The sequence below is a fragment of the Dendrobates tinctorius genome, unplaced genomic scaffold, assembly GCF_039654945.1.
Source record: "Dendrobates tinctorius isolate UK_male_01 unplaced genomic scaffold, ASM3965494v1 ptg000223l, whole genome shotgun sequence".
NCBI lineage: Eukaryota > Metazoa > Chordata > Amphibia > Anura > Dendrobatidae > Dendrobates > Dendrobates tinctorius.
In genome coordinates, this window is record NW_027361890.1 from 7,785,105 (window position 1) to 7,805,234 (window position 20,130).

General features: G+C 42.0%; 1 protein-coding gene across 2 annotated transcripts in view; it reads right to left on the reverse strand.

Moving 5' to 3' along the window:
* Positions 1 to 295: 295 nt before the first annotated feature.
* Positions 296 to 20,130, reverse strand: part of DLGAP4 (DLG associated protein 4) — a 305,990-nt gene continuing 286,155 nt past the window's right edge. For both annotated transcript variants that reach the window (XM_073555302.1, XM_073555303.1), the window contains 2 exons: positions 4,473 to 4,625; positions 296 to 1,895 (listed from right to left, as the gene is read on the reverse strand). In XM_073555302.1, coding sequence (XP_073411403.1) covers positions 1,671 to 1,895; positions 4,473 to 4,625 — 378 coding nt within the window. In that variant the 3' untranslated portion in view covers positions 296 to 1,670. The remainder of the gene's footprint in view (positions 1,896 to 4,472; positions 4,626 to 20,130) is intronic.

Consider the following 20,130-nt stretch of genomic DNA (forward strand, 5'->3'; position numbering starts at 1 on the left):
AAATAGCCCTTTGTGAGATTACATCTCGTTGGATGTATCGTCCACAGAACATCAGTCTCACTGTCACTGATAGAAGAAAAATGAGCAACCCAGATTTTTGGCATGTTTAGTCCGCAAAGTAGTCAGTAACTTCACCCACTTGTGTGACATCATTCCAGCGGATAACGGAACGGGATGCATAATAGAGTTAAGTGTAAAATACATTTATAAATAGACAGGGCCTTCTACAACAGACCCGCTTTGCTACAAATTCCTTATTCCAGGCACAGCATGAATACAGTCAATTCCACATATATCAGGCTCTATTGCTCTTTATTGGGTGCGTCCCTAGGAATAGATATTTTTTTTCCAAAATTTCAAAACATATATGACTTAAACTTTTTTGTCCTAAAAAACCTGTTTCCACGTCTCCAAAATGTGAAGTTCACTTCTGTCCGTGTCAAGTGGGGAAGAAACCTACAAATCTTAAGTGAGGTCATCAAAGAAGTGGGTGGGGGAAAAGGGAATTCATGATGGCATCAGTGTATGATACTCCGCATCATTACAGTCTGACCTGCTCATTAACATCACCTATATGTCTACATGTGGATGGGAGTTATCAGAGAATAGGATACTTGGTATCACTACACAGTGACCCGTTTTCGTTAGTGTGTAGAAAATCCATATTACACAACGATGTTGCATATTACTGGTGAACAGGTACTTAGCATTAGTATACAGCGCAGCAGGTTCAAAGGTAACGTATAGAGATTCAAAGCATCAAGTGCTATGAGCAAACTGTCCATGTATTGAGACACTATGCATCGGCAGTTAGTGCGGTCACCATTAGTGTACGGGGATGTGATGAGATATCGTACAGTGTGCTTTGTTTCTCATCACATTGCTGACCTAACTCGCAGACTAGACTGACAGCAATGATATAATCATCTTTTAATCTGGGTCTAAATCAAAACGACATTCAGAATTAGCACAAAAATATAAATCTTCTGCTAGTGAAGTCAGCAACGAACGGCAGTGTAGAGCCTGACATGGAGCAGAGCTACTTATTACTGCATTGCCCTACACCGCACAGCAAAGTGTATTTGTACTAAATAGAACAATGCAATGCATCGCAAGCCGTCGGTCTACTCCAAAAGATGAAATTTGGGGCTGTTGGAGCAAGCGTTTAATCGGAACCATACAACCACATGCTCCTTCGTAAAGAGGAGAAGGATGCTCAGGGGTAGGGTTTGTTCCTTATTGCGATAGGTGCTACTTATAACAGACAAGGGGGTGATACAAAGATGACGGACCGTCCAAAACCAGGGTGCAGTCTTTGTGCAATTGGGATGATTTTGGGGTGCCTTATTGCCTCGGCCCAGATAGGGAGAGGGGTAGTGGGGCTGCATAACAGGGATACCCCTTCCAAAAACCTTCCGTTTTAGGGTCTCTTCCCCACACAGACATGAAAAAAAATCTCCTTAATTTTAAGAATAATTAGTTTGAAAAGTTCTGGCACACCATCTGTGGAACCCTCCTGACAGCACCGCGTGCCTGCCAGGTTTAGCCGCCTAGAATTAGCGTGCTCTTGTGCCTTTCTCCCTGTGTCTCCTACTTGAGTCTGTCAGTAAGTCTATAGTTGCCAAGACCTTCCATTCCCCCCATTATTGGCACACCAGAGGCTCGCTCACTCAGAGCCGCGTCTGTGCCTCTGGCACATAGATCTCAATGCTGTCCGCACTCTCTGTAGCAGAATTCTGGCGCACAGAGGCTGCTCGTTTGGCTGCCATCAGCCTTTTACGGGCTTCTTGTCGCTGCTTGTCACTATTGGAGGCGCCTGGTGCCTTGTCACGACTTAGGGGAGGCTTGGGTCGGGCTGGCTTCTTTGGCACAGGGGGCGGGGGTCTTTTTATATCCTGTAAAATACATAAAGATGATTAGACTTTTTCATTATTCTATTTTTTTTTTTTTTATCATACAGTGCAATATAGAATCATTTTTAATATGGATATCATAATAGTGTTCCCTGTCCATGGCAGATTAGGTAATCAAATACATTCACATTATCAGCTCCTGCTATAAGTTAGGACACAACAAAGACTATCAAAAAAAAAAAAAAAAAAATTCTTTCAATTGTGAAGATAGAATGAAGGAAACACTGGGAAGAAGCGGGCAGCAGCTGCTCGGAGGGGAGTGCAGTATTTGTGGGAATTTGGAAAAATGTCAGGGCCAAGTGATGCATGAAGGGTACTGCGCTAATGAAAAGACATATGGAGAGAAGCAAATGTGTCCAAATACTTATTGATGGCATCGTTCTACCCAGGCCGTATTCTCAGTGTGCCCAGAGTTTAGATGGAACAGCATTTAAATGGTTTTCTATTTTTTTTTTTTTTTTTTTTTACACAAAGTTTTCTGGAATATTCATTTGGCTTTGCACTTTGGTTAATCGAGTACTAAAATTCTGTGTAGTTTCTGTTAAAAGGAGTTGCCAAGCGAAAGTAACTTTAATCTGCCTGTCACTCCCTTTCAATCATCTGACAGGGGATTACCATTAAATGCTTGCCATAGGTAAAATATAGTATTACATGCCACTCATTAAAAGGTTATTTTAGCAAACTACTCACATTATAGGCACAAATCATGATAATGCTTGCTGCCACGAACATCCAATTTTTTTGAACATTTCCTTAAAAAGGGTTTTCCAGTTTCAGAAATCCCCTGTGCGAGGAAGAACCCTGCTTGGTCCAGTGATGAATGTCTTCTGCTGCTCCCAGTGTCAATTATTGTCTGTAGTGTGTTGAGTTCACAACACGGTCGACAATATCAGGCATGGAGAACAGCAGAGGAGCCTTAATGATGGACCCAGGAAGGACAAGAAAAAACAGGGCTTTTGTTATAAAATATTATATATATATATATATATATATATATATATATATATTATATCAAACTAATAGCCTAGGAACAAGGGTTTTTCAAAATAGGAAAACCCTCTTTAATGACATTTTTACCATACTAACGTCTGGCTCAGCATAAAGGTACTGTCACACTTCGCGATGTACCAGCGATCCCGACCAGTGATATGACGCGGTCAGGATCGCTGGTACATCGCTAAGTGGTCGCTAGTGAGCTGCCACACAGGCAGATCTCACCAGCGACATCGCTGGGGACAGGGGTCGCTACTTACCTGTCACACCAGGCGATCCTGCGTCCTCCCGCCCGCGTCCACGCGTCGCTCGTCGTCACAGCAGGAAGCTGACGACGAGAAACAGTCCTGGACGTTCTCGCACGATCAGCGATAAGCAGCGGATTGTAGGTAAGTATCAGACACAGCGATATCGCTAGCAATATCGCTATAACGTCACAAGTTATCGATATCGCTAAGTGTGACAGTACCTTTAGAGTGAATACACATCAATAGATTATCAGCATTCAAAAGAGACTATTGTTATCCAAATCAGACAATTTTGATGGGACAAGTCAATCATATAATGTGTATTAAGACCTCCTGACAGTAAATAATCGGGAAAGCGGAAGGGACAGTTGCATTTTAATCAGAGGTGTCTAGCAGTGACCCCCTTAATCTCTCTAAGGGATGATGTGGGCCAAATAAGTATCTAATGTTTATGGCCAGCCATAGACCAGTTTCAGCCTTACAAAATTCACAGTCTGAGTACGGACCATCATGTCTAGACCCGCCACAGATCTCTTGACCCAAGCTCAGCCTAATAGGCATATATGAAACTGTTGTGTTCAAGACAAGAAAGCAGACGACCGATTTGGGAATTGTAGCCAGTGTTAAGACCATGAATGTTGGAAGTATGAAATTGGCTTTAGAGAGAAACACATATGTTCACATGTTGAGTATTTGTAAGTCAGTCAAAGCCAGGAGTGGGACAGTTGGAGGAAAAGTATGATAGAAACACGTCACCACTTCTGTATTTATCACCCACTCCTGGTTTTGGCTTACAGATACTGAGGTAAAAAACTCAAATACTGAATGTGTGCACATGGTCTAATAGAAACACATCACCACTTCTGGATTTATCACCCACTCCTGGTTTTGGCTTACAAATACTGAGGTAAAAAACTCACCAAATACTGAATGTGTGCACATGGCCTAATAGAAACACGTCACCACTTCTGAATTCACTCACTCACTCCTGGTTTTGGCTTACAGATACGGAGGTAAAAAACTGACCAAATACTGACCGTGTGAATGTGACCTTACATCTAGATAAGGGAGATTTAAGAACAAGAGATCACTTCCTTCATTGATGAAGCTCTCTGAAGTCAGTAAGTGGCTGCAGCAGTCCTATGGATAGGCTAGCAGCATAGTAAACATACTAGGGTGGTGTACTGGAAAGCCAGTGACTAACAGTACAAGTTCTTTTGTTATTTTATGGCACATTACACAATTTTTAATTCTGATGTTTGGAAAAACCCTAGAACCATTAAATCCTGTACTAAACAAGTATGTATAACATACTTACATTTCTGTCAGGGGTCTCGCTAAACGCCCATCCATTGGCCTTGAGCTGGAAGAGTTCATCAAATTTCATGCTAATATCTTCTATGGAAAGCTGCAAAAGGTCCCAAAATCCGGCAAGGTCCTGTGCTGATGGACGTGGGTTCGAGTTAGGGTTCTAGAAAGAAGAAGAAGGGGTCAATTTTGTCTTTTCCTAAAATCATTCCTTTTCCTTCATTCCATCTAGACAAACGTGAAAACATTAATGAAACATTCTACATGCGGAGACCTCCTCTCAGCACAGCGAGATTAACTGTGCTAAACCTACTCTTCTAGACAGTGCCACATGTCCATCAGTGATCCAGGGGTGGTAAATGACCTCAGACTCTTCTGCAACATTCTAGCACTGACCCCCTGCACCAATATGTCATGTACTACATTATTAAACAGCATGGCTATTACTAGCTGTGGTACTCTTCCTCCTCCACGTCTTTCAACAATACAGGCTAACAGAATCTCTCCCAAGAAGTACAATTGGGTTAATCAGTACATGAGTCATAGTGTCAGTGACAGAAACACAGTATCTTGTAAAACTGGTCTTTGTGATATCTGATAGCAAAAAGGTACCAAGAACAAAAAAATGGAATGTACTACATAAAGTTAAAAGCCCCAGTTATAATATGGAGTTACATTACAGTGTCATGTAAATGTTTGGGCACTCCTGGCCAAAATTACTGAGTGTAAACAGTTGAAGATGAAATGATCTCCAAAAGGACTAAAGTTAAAAGGACACTTTTTTTGCCTAAAACACAAAATATGTCATTTTTTACATTTTAAAAAATTACAAAATAGGCAAAAGTTCGGGCACCCTGCATGGTTAATACTTCGTAGCACACCTTTTCGCAAGCATCACAGCCTATAACCGCTTTCTGTAGACAACCAAGAGTCTCAATTCTTGCTTGTGGGATTTTCATCTATTCTTCCTTGGAAAATTCTTCCAGTTATGTGAAACTCCTTGGTCGTCTTGCGTGCCTCTTGAGATCCAGCTACAAATTTTCAATGATGTTCAGATCAGGGGACTGTGAGGGCCATTGTGAAACCTTCAGCTTGTTCCTTTAGAGGTAGTGTATTGTGTCTAGGATCATTATCTATTTGTAGAAGTCATCCTCTATTCAAATGTCAATATTTTTTTTTTTTTTTTTTTTTTACAAATTGTGTTTGCATCAAGAATTTGTTGAACTTTCATTGAATCCTTCCCCATGCCAATGACCCACCCCCATGCTTAATGATTGGCGAGATGTTCTTTTTATGAAATTGTGCCCTTTTTTCTCCACACCTTTGATCATTGTGGCCAAGGTGTTCTATTTTAACCTCATCAGTCCACAGGACTGGTTTCGATGTTCTTTTGCATTCTTATGATGCAGAATTTTATGGTGAGGACACAGGAGAAGTTTTCTTCTGCAGACTTTTCCACGAAGGCCATATTTGTGCAAGTGTCTGGAATTGTGGTATATTGTTCTACCGTCCAGAGTCAGTCAAATCATTCTGAGGGTCTTTTTCAGTCAAGTAGGGGTTCTGATTTGCCTCTCTCGCAATCCTACGAGCAGTTGTCACTTAAAATTTTGTTTAGTCTTCCAGTCCTTATTTTGACCTCTACTATTACTGCTAAAGGAAACCTGTCACCAGGTTTGACCAATATGAGATACGGCCACCACCTTTCAGGGTTTTATAATGCTGCATATCTGCTCCCAACCAACCTTAAAGATAGGAAAAAAAAAAAAAAAAAAAAAAAAAAAAAAAAAAGTTTTGTTTTATACTCACCTGTGGGGTCCAAAGGGTGTCGCCCTTCTTCGTACAGTGCCTCCCTTCTTGCTTCATGTGGATGAGTCATCTGCACAGGGAAAGGTCAAAGAGCCCTGGTGCATGTGCACTGCAGTACTTTACTCTGCCCTAGCCAGGGCAGAGAAATCGGCCTGTGCAAGAGCGAGATGCCAAGGAGACTTTTTGGAAGACACAGGGATTTGTAATCCACAAGAAGCAAGCAGGAGGACGGCATTGCAAGAAGGGAAGTGCCGGACCAAGAAGAGAAACACCTCTTGGACCGGACCGCACCACAGGAGAGTATAATAAAGCTCTTTTTTCTAATCTTTCAGGTCAAGTTGAGGGCATATATTGTATACAGCATTACAGAATGCTGTGTATCAGCCCTGAAAGGTGGTGGCCGTATCTCATATCGGTCAAACCTGGTGACAGGTTTGCTTAAACTGACATTTCAGATTGAGAAAAGGGAAACTTCAAAAAGCTTTGCTATCTTATAGCAATCTTAAGCAATTGTCCATTATTATAACAGTCATTTCATAAGCAGGAGCAAATTTGAGAATGAGCCTGCAGGATAGAAATCCTGCAAAAGGAGCACAGTGGGTAATGTCCTGCTGATGGGTTCCATCCTTCAATGGTGATTGCCTGAAGCCAAACCCTCTCGCTAAGAAGTTTGACTTCTACCTTTGTTCTGTCTCTGAATCATAAAAGGAGACTTCTGCTGTCTGCTGCTGAAAGATGTCTTGGGCCCCTTTTACACATCCATGTCTATGGGACGTGTGGTGACAGTTTTCACACGTACCGGAAACACACGTAGACCCATTCAAATTAATGGGTCTATGCACATGTTAGTGTGTTTCCACAGACCATGTGTCCGTGGGCAAAACATGCCAACATGTCTGTTTTTTGCTGTTACCACGGATGGCAAAAACGTCCCGCACGTGTACTCAGAGAACACACTTTGATGTCCTGTGACACGGACGGCTGCTGGGGAAGAAGTGCTACAGTAAGCGCTGTTCCCCGGCAGCTGGTGCTGAAGCCAGCTGTCATCATTCTCCCCTGCTCTGCTGGCGAGCAGAGGAGAATGACGAGCGCTATATTAAAGTCCGATCGACAGCAGGTGGTGGCTTTTGGGACTGTTACTCTCATCCTCCAACACCTGCTGTTGCTAATAACAGTGACAGTAGGTGTTGGAGGATGGGGGTAGCAGTCCCAAATGCCACCACCTGATGTCATTCGGAATTTAATATAACGCTCATCATTCTCCTCCGCTTTCCAGAAGAGCAGGGATGAATGACGACAGCCGGCTTTAGCACCAGCTGCCAGGGAACAGCACTTACAGTAGAGCTTCTTCCCCGAGGCTGTCCGTGTGGTACTGATGCACCATACAGGTAGTACACACACGGACACGGATCTGTCCGTACTGGTTTCCGGTACCGGAAATATACAGACATGTGAAAGTGGCCTTACAGCCAAACCCAGGACAGTGAAAAGGAAGAGGAATCTGGCTGAGCATCAGAGACTGAAAAGGGTGTCTGTCAGCCCAAATGGAGACAGTTTAAAACATCACATAGCCCTGTAGGGGGATAAGGTAACTTAACATCCTGTATTCCATTAAAGGGGTTTTCCACTAACAAGGTATACTTTATTTTTATTCCAAGATCTACAACTGAATGTTAAAAAAAAAAAAAAAAATATGCTGTGCTGGGAATTTTATAAATGGGCCCCTGCTATGTATTATGTAACGGCTGTGTCTGACCAGGCAGGAACATTGTGAACACATGCCACAGCTACTGGCCCAGGGAGGAATCGAGAGAGGATACAGACAGGACAGCAGGGAATCACAGATGCTGGTTTCTGTAAGGGAAAACATTTCCCTGCTTGTTTAAAAACACATTTATTTCACAGAAAGAATAAGCTGTGATCCCCTGCTGTCCTGTCTGTATACTCTCTTCCTCCCCTGCCCAGGAGCTGTGGTATGATCAGACCATGTACCTGCACGGCAAGACAGCCATTACACAGCAGGGGCATATTTATACAAGGATTTGTCACAGAACATTTCTTTAAACATTCAATTGTGAAAATTATTATAAGATTTATTAAATTAGAATGTACATTGTTAGTGGGAAAACCCCTTAAAGGGTCACTCAACAAGGAAAGCCAAATCCAAAGTATATAGAAGCATGTGCATTACAATTGTGCAGTTATTTGATTTCCATTTATAGCAGTGCAGAGCAAGACGACATCATTATGTCAAGTATTAACAATAAAACTGATTGTATAAATGTCTGCTAGGTTTTATTCAACGTATTAAAACATTCCAGGATTGATTCCGGAAATCCGGCTTTGTGAGGACTACTTTGATAGATGGCTGCTTGTGTGTTACAGCCCATTACACCATAACAGATGGAAAGATACTTTCTAATGTACAAGGCCGGTCTCAAGACTGCTGTGGTCATGAAGTGCTATTCTGAGAAAAGCAATGAATTAGAGATGGGTTATCAGGAACAGTAAAGTTCGGTGACGGTACCATAGAATCGTAGAGTTGGAAGGGACCTCCTGGGCCATCTGGTCCAACCCCCTGCTCAAAGCAGGATTCGCTAAATCATCCCAGTCAGATGTCTGTCCAGCCTCTGTTTGAAGACTTCCATTGAAGGAGAACTCACCACTTCTCGTGGCAGCCTGTTCCACTCATTGATCACTCTTACTGTCAAAAAGTTTTTTCTAATATCTAATCTGTGTCTCTTCCCATTCAGTTTCATCCCATTGCTTCTAGTCTTTCCTTGTGCAAATGAGAATAAAGTTGATCCTTCTACAATGTGACAGCCCTTTAGATATTTGTAGACAGCTATTAAGTCTCCTCTCAGTCTTCTCTTTTGCAAACTAAACATTCCCAAATCCTGCAACCTTTCCTCATAAGACAGGGTTTGCAGACCGGTCACCATTCTGGTCGCTCTTTTCTGAACTTGCTCCAGTTTGTTGATGTCTTTTTTAAAATGTGGTGCCCAAAACTGGACACAATATTCCAGATGAGGTCTGACCAAAGAGGAGTAGAGGGAAATAATGACTTCACGTGATCTAGACTGTATGCTTCTGTTAATACATCCTAGAATTGCATTTGCCTTTTTTGCTGCTGCATCACACTGTTGACTCATACCAAACATCTACTGTTGTGGCACAGACACCGAACACTGACTTCACCAATTTTATTACAGGAGAAAGAGGGCTTCGGTGGAATAGGTGTTTGGTGAGTATAACTGATTGTTTTGGTTTTTTTTTTAAATAAAAAAGTAAAGTTGTGTTTTGTTTTACTTTATTCTGACTATGCCTTTATTTACCATACAACTATAGGATTAGTAATGGATAGGTGTCTTTTAAACGCTTCTCCATTACCAAGATGTGGGCTTGATGTCAACGGAAAATACAAAGGTGACAGCAACCCCACAAATATAAACCCCACTTGCCACCATCACAGGGCAAGTAGGAAGAGCCTGGCAAAGCACAAGAATTGGTGCATCTAATAGATGTACCTTTTCTGGGTGGCTGCTGGCTGCCATTTTTAGGCTGGGGGGGGGGGGGGGGGTGTCAATATCCATGGCCCCTTACCAGCCTGAGAATACCAGCCCCCAGCTGTCTGCTTTAGCAAGGCTGGATATCAAAAATGTTGGGGACCCCACAGTTTTGTTTTTTTTTTTTTTTTAATTTATTTAAATTACAAAATATGACAAGGGTACCCCTGTGTAGTGGGGAAAAAAAAAAAAAAGTCAAGACACCAGAATTATATTGGTCGCCGCGACATTGAATTAAATACAATAACGGGCAATCAAAAACGTATCCGCATCACAAGGGCATCATTAAAAATGCCTTCACCCAACTAGAGATCACAAAAAAATGGAAAAAATGGAGACGCTACGGGTATTGGAAAATGGCGCAAATTTTTTTTTTTTTTTTTAAACAATGTTTTGAATTTTTTTTCACCACTTAGACACCAAACATGTCAAGGTTCAATTTTAATCTATGAACTTGCAATGACCTGTAGAATCATAATGGCAGGTCAGTTTTAGGATTTAGTGAACCTAGTAAACAAGCCCCCAAAAAAGTGGGATTGCACTTTTACCGCACTTGGGAGTTTTTTTTCCCCGTTTTCCAGTACAAGTCATGATAAAATCAATGGTGTCGTTCAAAAGCACAACTCATTCCACAAAAAACAAGGCCATATTGACGGAAAAATAAAGTTATGGCTCTGACAAGAGGAGCAAAAAAAAAAAAAAAAAAAAACACCGAAAACAAAACTGTAAAAAGCTTCGGGGTTTAAGGGGTTGAAAGGCACGTCGGCGGTCGATAAGGGGTTACGCTTTTGCATACATTGCAATATCAAACGTAGGAAAGTTACAACTATACATTAGACAGAATTTTAGATAAGTAGTCAATGTCAGATCTATGGGAAACCAAATCCTGGCACTCCCACCGATCAACTTATTATCCCTTTTAGGACTGGGCAATATTTCGTTCTTGTGTTTTTTTTTGTTTTTTTTTTGAAGGGAAGAAAAAAAACAGCTTTTTTTATTTTCTCATTGACAGTGCCTTGCAGTGCTGGAGTCCTGGGTTCAAATCCCACCAAGGACAACATCTGCAAGGAGATTGTACGTGTTTCCGCTGGGTACTCCGGTTTCTTCCCACACATACTGATAGGGAATTTAGATTGAGCCCCATCAGAGACAGTGATAATGTGTGCAAACTGTTAAGTGCTGTAGAATCTGCTGGCGCTATATAAAAATAAAGATTATTTATCATTATTAAAAGGCTGTTCAAAAGTTTGGGGGGGGGGGGGGGATTCACAAGGAGTGGACTTCTGCTCGAGTCATTGCTTTAACAACCACCACACAGACCTTTTCTTAATCCTTTCAAGGCATGTTTATCCTGGTTGCTTGTGCACCTTTCTCTACCACACTTTTTCCTTCCACTCAACTTTCCATTTATATTCTTGGATACAGCACCCTGTGAACAGCCAGCTTCTTTAGCAATGACCTTTTGTGGCTTTCCCTCCTTGTGAAGTGTGTCAGTGACTGCCTTCTGGACATCTGTCAAGTCAGCAGTCTTCCCCATGATTGTGGAGCCTACTGAAACAGACTAAGGGACCTTTTTAAATGCTTAGGAAGCCTTTGCAGGCGTTTCTTGTTAAATATTCCAATTTACCGAGATAATGACTTTTGGGTTTTCATTGGCTGTAAGCCATAATCAACATTAACAGAAATAAACACGTGAAATAGATCACTCTGTTTGTAATGACTATATAATACGAGTTTTACTTTTTGTATTCATCTGAAATACATAAACTTTTTGATATTCTAATTTTGTGAGAAGCACCTGTACAAAAACATCTCATAAGAACTACATCTAGAAACCCAAGTGGAAAAAAAAAAAAACCAACATTTGGAACGCTACGTGAAATGTAAAGATTATAAGAAAAAATAAGAATGTAATGATTTAAGACAAGACAAAGGTCTTTTTTTTCCCCCCAAAATAAAGTGTGTGTGTGTGTGTGTGTGTGTGTGTGTGTGTGTGTGTGTGTGTGTGTGTGGGGGGGTGGGGGAGTGTCTTCGATTTTGATGGCAGCAACAAAACTCAAAAGTTGGGACAAGGTTAAAGGGGTTGTCCGGTCTAAACTGAAAAGTCTGCAGTCCCTGCCTGCAGGTTTTTGAATCCCCATGCGAACTCAAGGACTTGCCCGTTTGAACCGAGAATGGTAGTGATGTATGCGACACGCATACTCCCAAGCTGAACCAGTCTAGTGGGTGCAGCTTCGCTCTGTACAGGTGTATAGAGTGAGGGTTCAACCATCTAATGGGTGTGGCCATCCAGTCGGCAGTACAGACTTGTGGGCGCAGCCTCGCTCCATACATTTGGAGGGTTAATGTTCAACCAAGTCAAAAATGGATTGTGGCAGTTTCAGAAAAATGTAAAATTGCAAAGACATTTGAACATCTAATCTACAATATATAGGTTCAAAATACACAGATTCTAGAGAAAGCCATGTGCACAAGAGACAAGGCCGATGGGCAAAATTGGAAGCTCGTGATCTATGGATCCTCAGGTGGCACAGAAAAAAAAAAAAAAAAAAGGGCTTGATTTGGTTGTGCTAATCACTGCATGGACTCAGACTTAACAGAAATCACGGTTTATATACACAGTCCAGAAATACAAGTTATGCAGCCCTATACCAATATATGGTACGATCTTGAAGACTCCATCAACGACAAGGATTACATAGAGGTTTTAGAACATATGCTCCCATCCAGACACCAGGGTGTATGGTAGCCCACATATCTATCAATATACTATAGCAATTAGCATAGTTCATTGCAATATACTTGGACAACACAAGGAAGATGGCTCATCACTGTGGGCTTAATATTAACCCTTACGAAGGACACAGATAGAAAAAGGGCCTCTGAGCAAAAACAGAATATGGATCCTTTACAGTCTAAAAGACTTCTGCTATGACAAAAGCTCCTTGCTTTGGAGGTAGGAGTGGGTCCCCTTATGTCTTGACTAATTTAGCAGTTGCTGCAGGCACCAAGAACAGCTGTTTGGCAGGGGTGGCAGATGACTCACCAATACCGATCACACATCAATGACCTATCCTAGTAGTGGACAACCCCTTGAAACTACTCATATTTCACTCCTCTGTACCAGAACTGGCTGGTGGCTGACAATTGGGGCTGATAATTATATTTTTCCCCCTACTAAAATCAGCCAATCCTCCAGGCAGTTTTGCACCAGGAACTTATTTTGCCAAGATGATCTGATTTCTACAGTGACCAATTGTCCAGCCCTTATAGAAATCATATAAGCCCCTACAAAAATCACTTTAGGACCCAATATCGTGTTGAAGCTGCAGTCAGCATCTGTATGCAATAGGGGTTGGGACAGTAAAGTAATAAAGCTGCCTAGGAAGTGAAGTGTAATCACGAACAAGAGTTCTTAAAGGGGTTGTCCAGGTTTATCACGACAGTCTGCAGTTACTCTGTGTGACTGCAGTCTTACGAATTCTCACATGGTGCACAGTGTGCACATAAGATTCTCTAGGAGCTGTTGGGCCGAGTGGTCATGTGGCCACAAGCATGCAATATGCATACTTTTGGCTACATCCCAACTAGAAGCGCACGGCCTCGCCAAATTCACTCACATGGAGTAATGTCTGACGTGTCTAGTGAGAATGTGGCCGGGAGTATGCACATTGCATTCTTGTGGTTATATGACAGCTCAGTCTCGCCGCCGGTGAAGCCTCCCGCTGCATTTATAAATAGACTGCTCAGTGTGCATAGTTTACCAAATTCACCCAGCGTACACAGGCTAATAAACAACCACCAGTTACTAATGGACTACTAGTTGGTGCTCATCTAGTCCTGCCTGACAGGCCATATAAACAAAACCCAATTTAAAGGGGTTGTCCAGTCAGGAAATATTGAGGCCCCCTTCCACAGGAGAAATCAATATGAGATTCATGGGGTTCTGACATTTAGCACCCCCAGCGATCAGATGCTTTGTGTTATGGCACCTGCAATCTTGGGTGCTGGATTAGAAGCCTTTCTATAGAACCAAGCAGCTCCAGTCACTGAGTTTACCTCCGTCAGCTGCCATAAAAAACACAGATCAGTGGGGGTTCCGACACTTGGAACTGTGGAATGGCCATTAGGATCTCCTGACTGGACAACCCCTTCAATTTTGTCTTTATATGGTTAGAACATTAAGGTATCGCTCACACGATCAATGAATGTTAAAATTGAATCGACAATGGCAATGACACTCTGCTCAAACTCTGACCCAAGTGCCAATTTACTATGCTTGGATTCTCACACATGGAAAAATCATAGGGACATGCATAGAAATCATGGGGCCCCATAGCAGAAGTCCTAATTCTGGTTACCCCTTACATGTATTGCTGTTTTTCACCTATTGAACTGGCTGGGTTCATAATGCGTTAGTGTTCTCACCCACAAACTATCCAGGAAAGGTTGCATACAGTCATGGCCAAAAGTTTTGAGAATGACACAAATATTATATTTTCACATGATCTGCTGCCCTCTGGTTTTTATGTGTGTTTGTCAGATGTTTTTATCACATACAGAAATATAATTGCAATTATATTATGAGTAACAAAAGGTTATATTGACAGTTAGAATGAGTTAATGCAGCAAGTCAATATTTGCAGTGTTGACCCTTCTTCAGGACCTCAGCAATTCTCCCTGGCATGCTCTCAATCAACTTCTGGATCAAATCCTGACTGATAGCAGTCCATTCTTGCAAAATCAATGCTTTTATTTTGTCTGAATTTGAAGGTTTTTGTTTGTCCACCCGTCTCTTGATGATTGACCACAAGTTCTCAATAGGATCAAGATCTGGGGAGTTTCCAGGCCATGGTCCCAAAATCTCTATGTTTTGTTCCCTGAGCCATTTAGTTATCACCTTTGCTTTATGGCAAGGTGCTCCATCATGTTGAAAAAGGAATTGTTGATCGCCAAACTGCTCTTGGACGGTTGGGAGAAGTTGCTCTTGGAGGACATTCTGGTACCATTCTTTATTCATGGCTGTGTTTTTAGGCAAGACTGAGAGAGAGCCCATTCCCTTGGCTGAGAAGCAACCCCACACATGAATGGTTTCAGGATGCTTGACAGTTGGCATGAGACAAGACTGGTGGTAGCGCTCACCTGGTCTTCTCCGAATAAGCCGTTTTCCAGATGTCCCAAACAATCGAAAAGGGGATTCATCAGAGAAAATGACTTTACCCCAGTCCTAAGCAGTCCACTCCCTGTACCTCTTGCAGAATATCAGTCTGTCCATGATGTTTTTTCTGGAGAGAAGTGGCTTCTTTGCTGCCCTCCTTGAGACCAGGCCTTGCTCCAAGAGTCTCCGCCTCACAGTGCGTGCAGATGCACTCACACCTGCCTGCTGCCATTCCTGAGCAAGCTCTGCACTGCTGGTAGCCCGATCCCGCAGCTGAAACACTTTTAAGAGACGGTCCTGGCGCTTGCTGGTCTTTCTTGGGCGCCCTTGAGCCTTTTTGGCAACAAGGGAACCTCTCTCCTTGAAGTTCTTGATGATGCGATAGATTGTTGACTGAGGTGCAATCTTTCTAGCTGCGATACTCTTCCCTGTTAGGCCATTTTTGTGCAGTGCAATGATGACTGCATGTGTTTTTTTTTTTTTTTTTTTTTTAGAGATAACCATGGTTAACAGAAGAGAAACAATCATGCCAAGCACCAGCCTCCTTTTAAAGTGTCCAGTGGTGTCATTCTTACTTAATCATGACAGATTGATCTCCAGCCCTGTCCTCATCAACACCCACACCTGTGTTAATGGAGCAATCACTGAAACGATGTTAGCTGGTCCTTTTAAGGAAGGGCTGCAATGATGTTGAAATGTGTTTTGGGGGATAGAGTTAATTTTCTAGGCAAATATTGACTTTGCAAGTAATTGCTGTTAAGCTGATCACTCTTTATAACATTCTGGAGTATATGCAAATTGCCATTAGAAAAAATGAAGCAGTAGACTTTGTAAAAATTAATAGAATCATAGAATCGTAGAGTTGGAAGGGACCTCCTGGGCCATCTGGTCCAACCCCCTGCTCAAAGCAGGATTCGCTAAATCATCCCAGTCAGATGTCTGTCCAGCCTCTGTTTGAAGACTTCCATTGAAGGAGAACTCACCACTTCTCGTGGCAGCCTGTTCCACTCATTGATCACTCTATCAAAAAGTTTTTTCTAATATCTAATCTGTGTCTCCTCCCATTCAGTTTCATCCCATTGCTTCTAGTCTTTCCTTGTGCAAATGAGAATAAAGTTGATCCTTCTACAATGTGACAGCCCTTTAGATATTTGTAGACAGCAATTAAGTCTCCTCTCAGTCTTCTCTTTTGCAAACTAAACATTCCCAAATCCTGCAACCTTTCCTCATAAGACAGGGTTTGCAGACCGGTCACCATTCTGGTCGCTCTTTTCTGAACTTGCTCCAGTTTGTTGATGTCTTTTTTAAAATGTGGTGCCCAAAACTGGACACAATATTCCAGATGAGGTCTGACCAAAGAGGAGTAGAGGGAAATAATGACTTCACGTGATCTAGACTGTATGCTTCTGTTAATACATCCTAGAACTGCATTTGCCTTTTTTGCTGCTGCATCACACTGTTGACTCATATTCAGTCTGTGATCTATTAGTATACCCAAGTCTTTTTCACATGTGCTGTCACTTAGCCCTATTCCTCCCATTCTATATATGCTTTTTTCATTTTTATTGCCCAGATGTAGTACTTTGCATTTCTCCCTGTTAAAAACCATTCTGTTAGTTACTGCCCACTTCTCCAGTTTATTTAAATCTTTTTGAATCCTCTCTCTCTCTTCTCTAGTATTAGCTATCCCTCCTAGCTTTGTGTCATCAGCAAATTTAATCAGTTTACCCTCAATTCCTTCATCTAAATCGTTGATAAAGATGTTGAACAATACAGGGCCCAGGACAGAGCCCTGTGGTACCCCACTTGAGACATTCTTCCAACTGGATGAGCAGCCATTTACGACCACTCTAATATTTGTGTCATTCTCTAAACTTTTGGCCATGACTGTAGAAAAGAAACAGCAATTTACATGTGGGCCGAGATTCAGTCCCAGTCCGGCCCTGGCTACCATTTTACCTAGTAGAATCCAATTGTAATTTGTCATATGAAATGTTATGCTCGGTAACCATACTGCAGTTATTTTCCTGATGATCTATAAAGGCATTAACTAATGTGCTATATACCCTTTAATCCACTCTTGTGGAGCCTCTACGTTGTAGTTTGCACATTTACACTCAGATGTTGGTTTGCTCTTATATTACATATATAATTCTCACATGAGATATGATTATTGTGGCGACTTTCCTCATCCACATTTGATATGATTACCATTGCAGACCGGTTTACTGTATTTCTATATGCACAGAAAGCCCTTTATCTGTGCTTTGTGTATCATGTACATAGATTACTGTTATGATTGTCAAGGTCTTAAAACAAAGGTCCAGGATGCACCAAAATCGAGGCAGTCACGATATGGACCTCTGACACATGTGGATCTCCCAATTAAGCATGTTTGTACTACATCCCAAGTGCCCTGGGTTTCTGCTTCTACTACTTTAGATTCACCAGGATCCTACAACTAATCACAGAAAGGCCACCAGTGCCAAGCATAGTACCTTGTTGATCTACTGTGAGGTGGATGAGGATTGTACTTCATCTCATTGCAAATCTTACAGGTTCCATTTATTTGTATAAGTACCAATTGCAGAATGTTTATGCAGTGCGGTCTCCTCTTCTTGCTGTCACAGCATGAGGAGGCAAATGTTAGGGAATTAGGGAATAAGAGGACTGCAAGAACAGAATACAAACTGGGTTTGTTTCTGGACTAATAATGGAAACAGAGCAACAATGAAGCAACTAGACAAGGTCTTCAAAATCAAGAATCAATGGCGATGAAGACATGGCTTGTACATAGTTTGGTCTTGTCTATGGTAACATACGGATGTGAAACCGGGACAATAAACAAACACGACAGAAGAATACACACCTTCAAAATGTGGCGCTGGAGAAGGATGTTCTCAATACCATGGATGGCAGGAAGAACAAAAATCAATTTTGGAACAAATCAAGAGAGGTGTCAACTCACTGCAAGGATCACAAACCTATGACTTGTCTACTTTGAACACATCACTGGAGAAGGACATCATGGTTGGAAGATTAGAAGGAAGAAGGAGAAAAGGAAGATCAGTAACCCAATGGCTTGATACTATCAAGATAAGGCCGGGGTCAGACTTGCGAGAAACTCGGACGAGTCTCGCACTTCCAATACCCAGCACTGCCGCCGACACTCGGATCAGAGTGTGCGGATGCATGTATTTCTATGCAGCTAAACACTCCGGGTCCCAAGTCTGACCCCGGCCTAATGGTGGAAAAGACCCTGTTGGACCCAAATAAAAGCTTGCACAAGATCAATCTTCCTACAGATCAATCATTCATCAAGTGGCCGTGGGTAAAGATTGAGCCGAAGACCTTTAAAAAAGAAAATCAAAATTGATGGAAACCGTTCTACAGCTGTATACCCAAAGATTGATAAAATGCAGTAAGAGTTGTTAAATTTCCTACAGATGTATTGGGTCAATAAAAGGAAAAAAAAATGTTTAAAATAGCAAATAGACTTTAGTTCATTTGCCTTTCAAGAGCATATGCAGCTTCACTAGCCACTATGAAATAATGATCAGGAATACACAGCACAAAATACCGGGAAGTAAAATTGAAATGAGAGCTGTATAACAACCACACCAAGGAAACCTGATACAACAAATCAAATTACAATTTTACTACATTTCCATTGAAACCTTTAGGCTTAATCCAACCATGATCACATATCCTGCAACTTCCTCCTTACTTAACCAAAAAGCCCTTAGTCCAGTTCATGCAGTATTCACACTCCCACATTGCATCACTATTGAAAATGTACGTAAATCCCTTTTTGGGCTGACTAACCACTTATTCCTGGAATTTCATCCATAGCTGCTGACAAATCCTATAATCTTGTCGCTAGCTCTAACAGTTCATCTTTCTGGGAAGCCACAATGAATTTAAGATCTATTTAAAATACAGCCAAATTGAACACTGAAGTCTAAAGACAAAAGAAACACCTACAATTTACCTTTCAAAGAGATGTGCATGTAAAAACAGAAGAGGTTTCCATCTTTTTCTTCATGTGGGTTAAAAACAAATGCCAGGCCATATGATCAGTCCTTAAATGGAAAACACACCTAAAAATGTTCATACGCTCTCATGCGGACATAAAGGAGCACTCCCATTCCCCCCCTCCATTCTATAACTGCACCCTCCCCAATTGTCTATCCCACTCGGCGGATCTTTTATGCACTTCCTTCCATGTTTTTTAAACTTTTAGCCTCAATTTTGATTCTTAGGGTCCCAGTACATTTATCGATGCACCAGTGATCCTGACAACGATATGACCCGGTCAGGATCGCTGGTGCATCACTAAATGGTCGCTAGTGAGCTGCTAAACAGGCAGATCTCACCAGCAACGCAGCAGCAAAAAGCGATCTGTCGGGGGTCGCTCTTACCTGTCACACCGCAGCGATGATGGCGACATCCACCTGTGTCCATGCGTCGCTAGTCGGCGCCAGCGGGACGCCAACGACGAAAAAATGGCCCAGGACATTCCAGCGCGATCAGCGATATCCAACGGTGGGCCGGTCGCAGGTACGTGTCACACAAAGATCGCTAGCGATATCACTGTTGCGTCACAAAATCGGTGTCGCTTTAGCGATATCGCTAGTGCTCTCGCTATGTCAGAAAGGCCCTTTAGTTTTTTATCATGCATGTAATTGCTCTATGCTTTGCTATAAATCCCATGGTGCTTCAGAACAGCTTCACAAGGCCAGCTTGACAGTGCCATCTTGATCCAATACTGGGCTGACCCTGTGATTAGCCCTTCCCTTATTTAGTCGCCTAAAGGAACTAAGAAACTATCAGTATGCAGTTAAAAGGCTGAATGGAGACTGCATGGGTAAGTTAGGAAAGGGACCAGTCTGCAGAGAACAATTTGGAAGCTGCAGCCTGTACAGTCTGAACCGTGCCCAGACTTTAACACTTCTATTTGTCACTGGAAACTGCTGGAGCTCGGGATGAAAGATACCGAGACTGGTGGGATCGGGCCTCTTCTGGGTATGATGTTTTCTCAGGGAAAAATGACTGTAACCTGTTTATACTGACATATGTGTGCCTGCTGGATGAACGGTTTATTTGCCGTGAAACTTGTGTCCAGAAGAGGCTGTTTT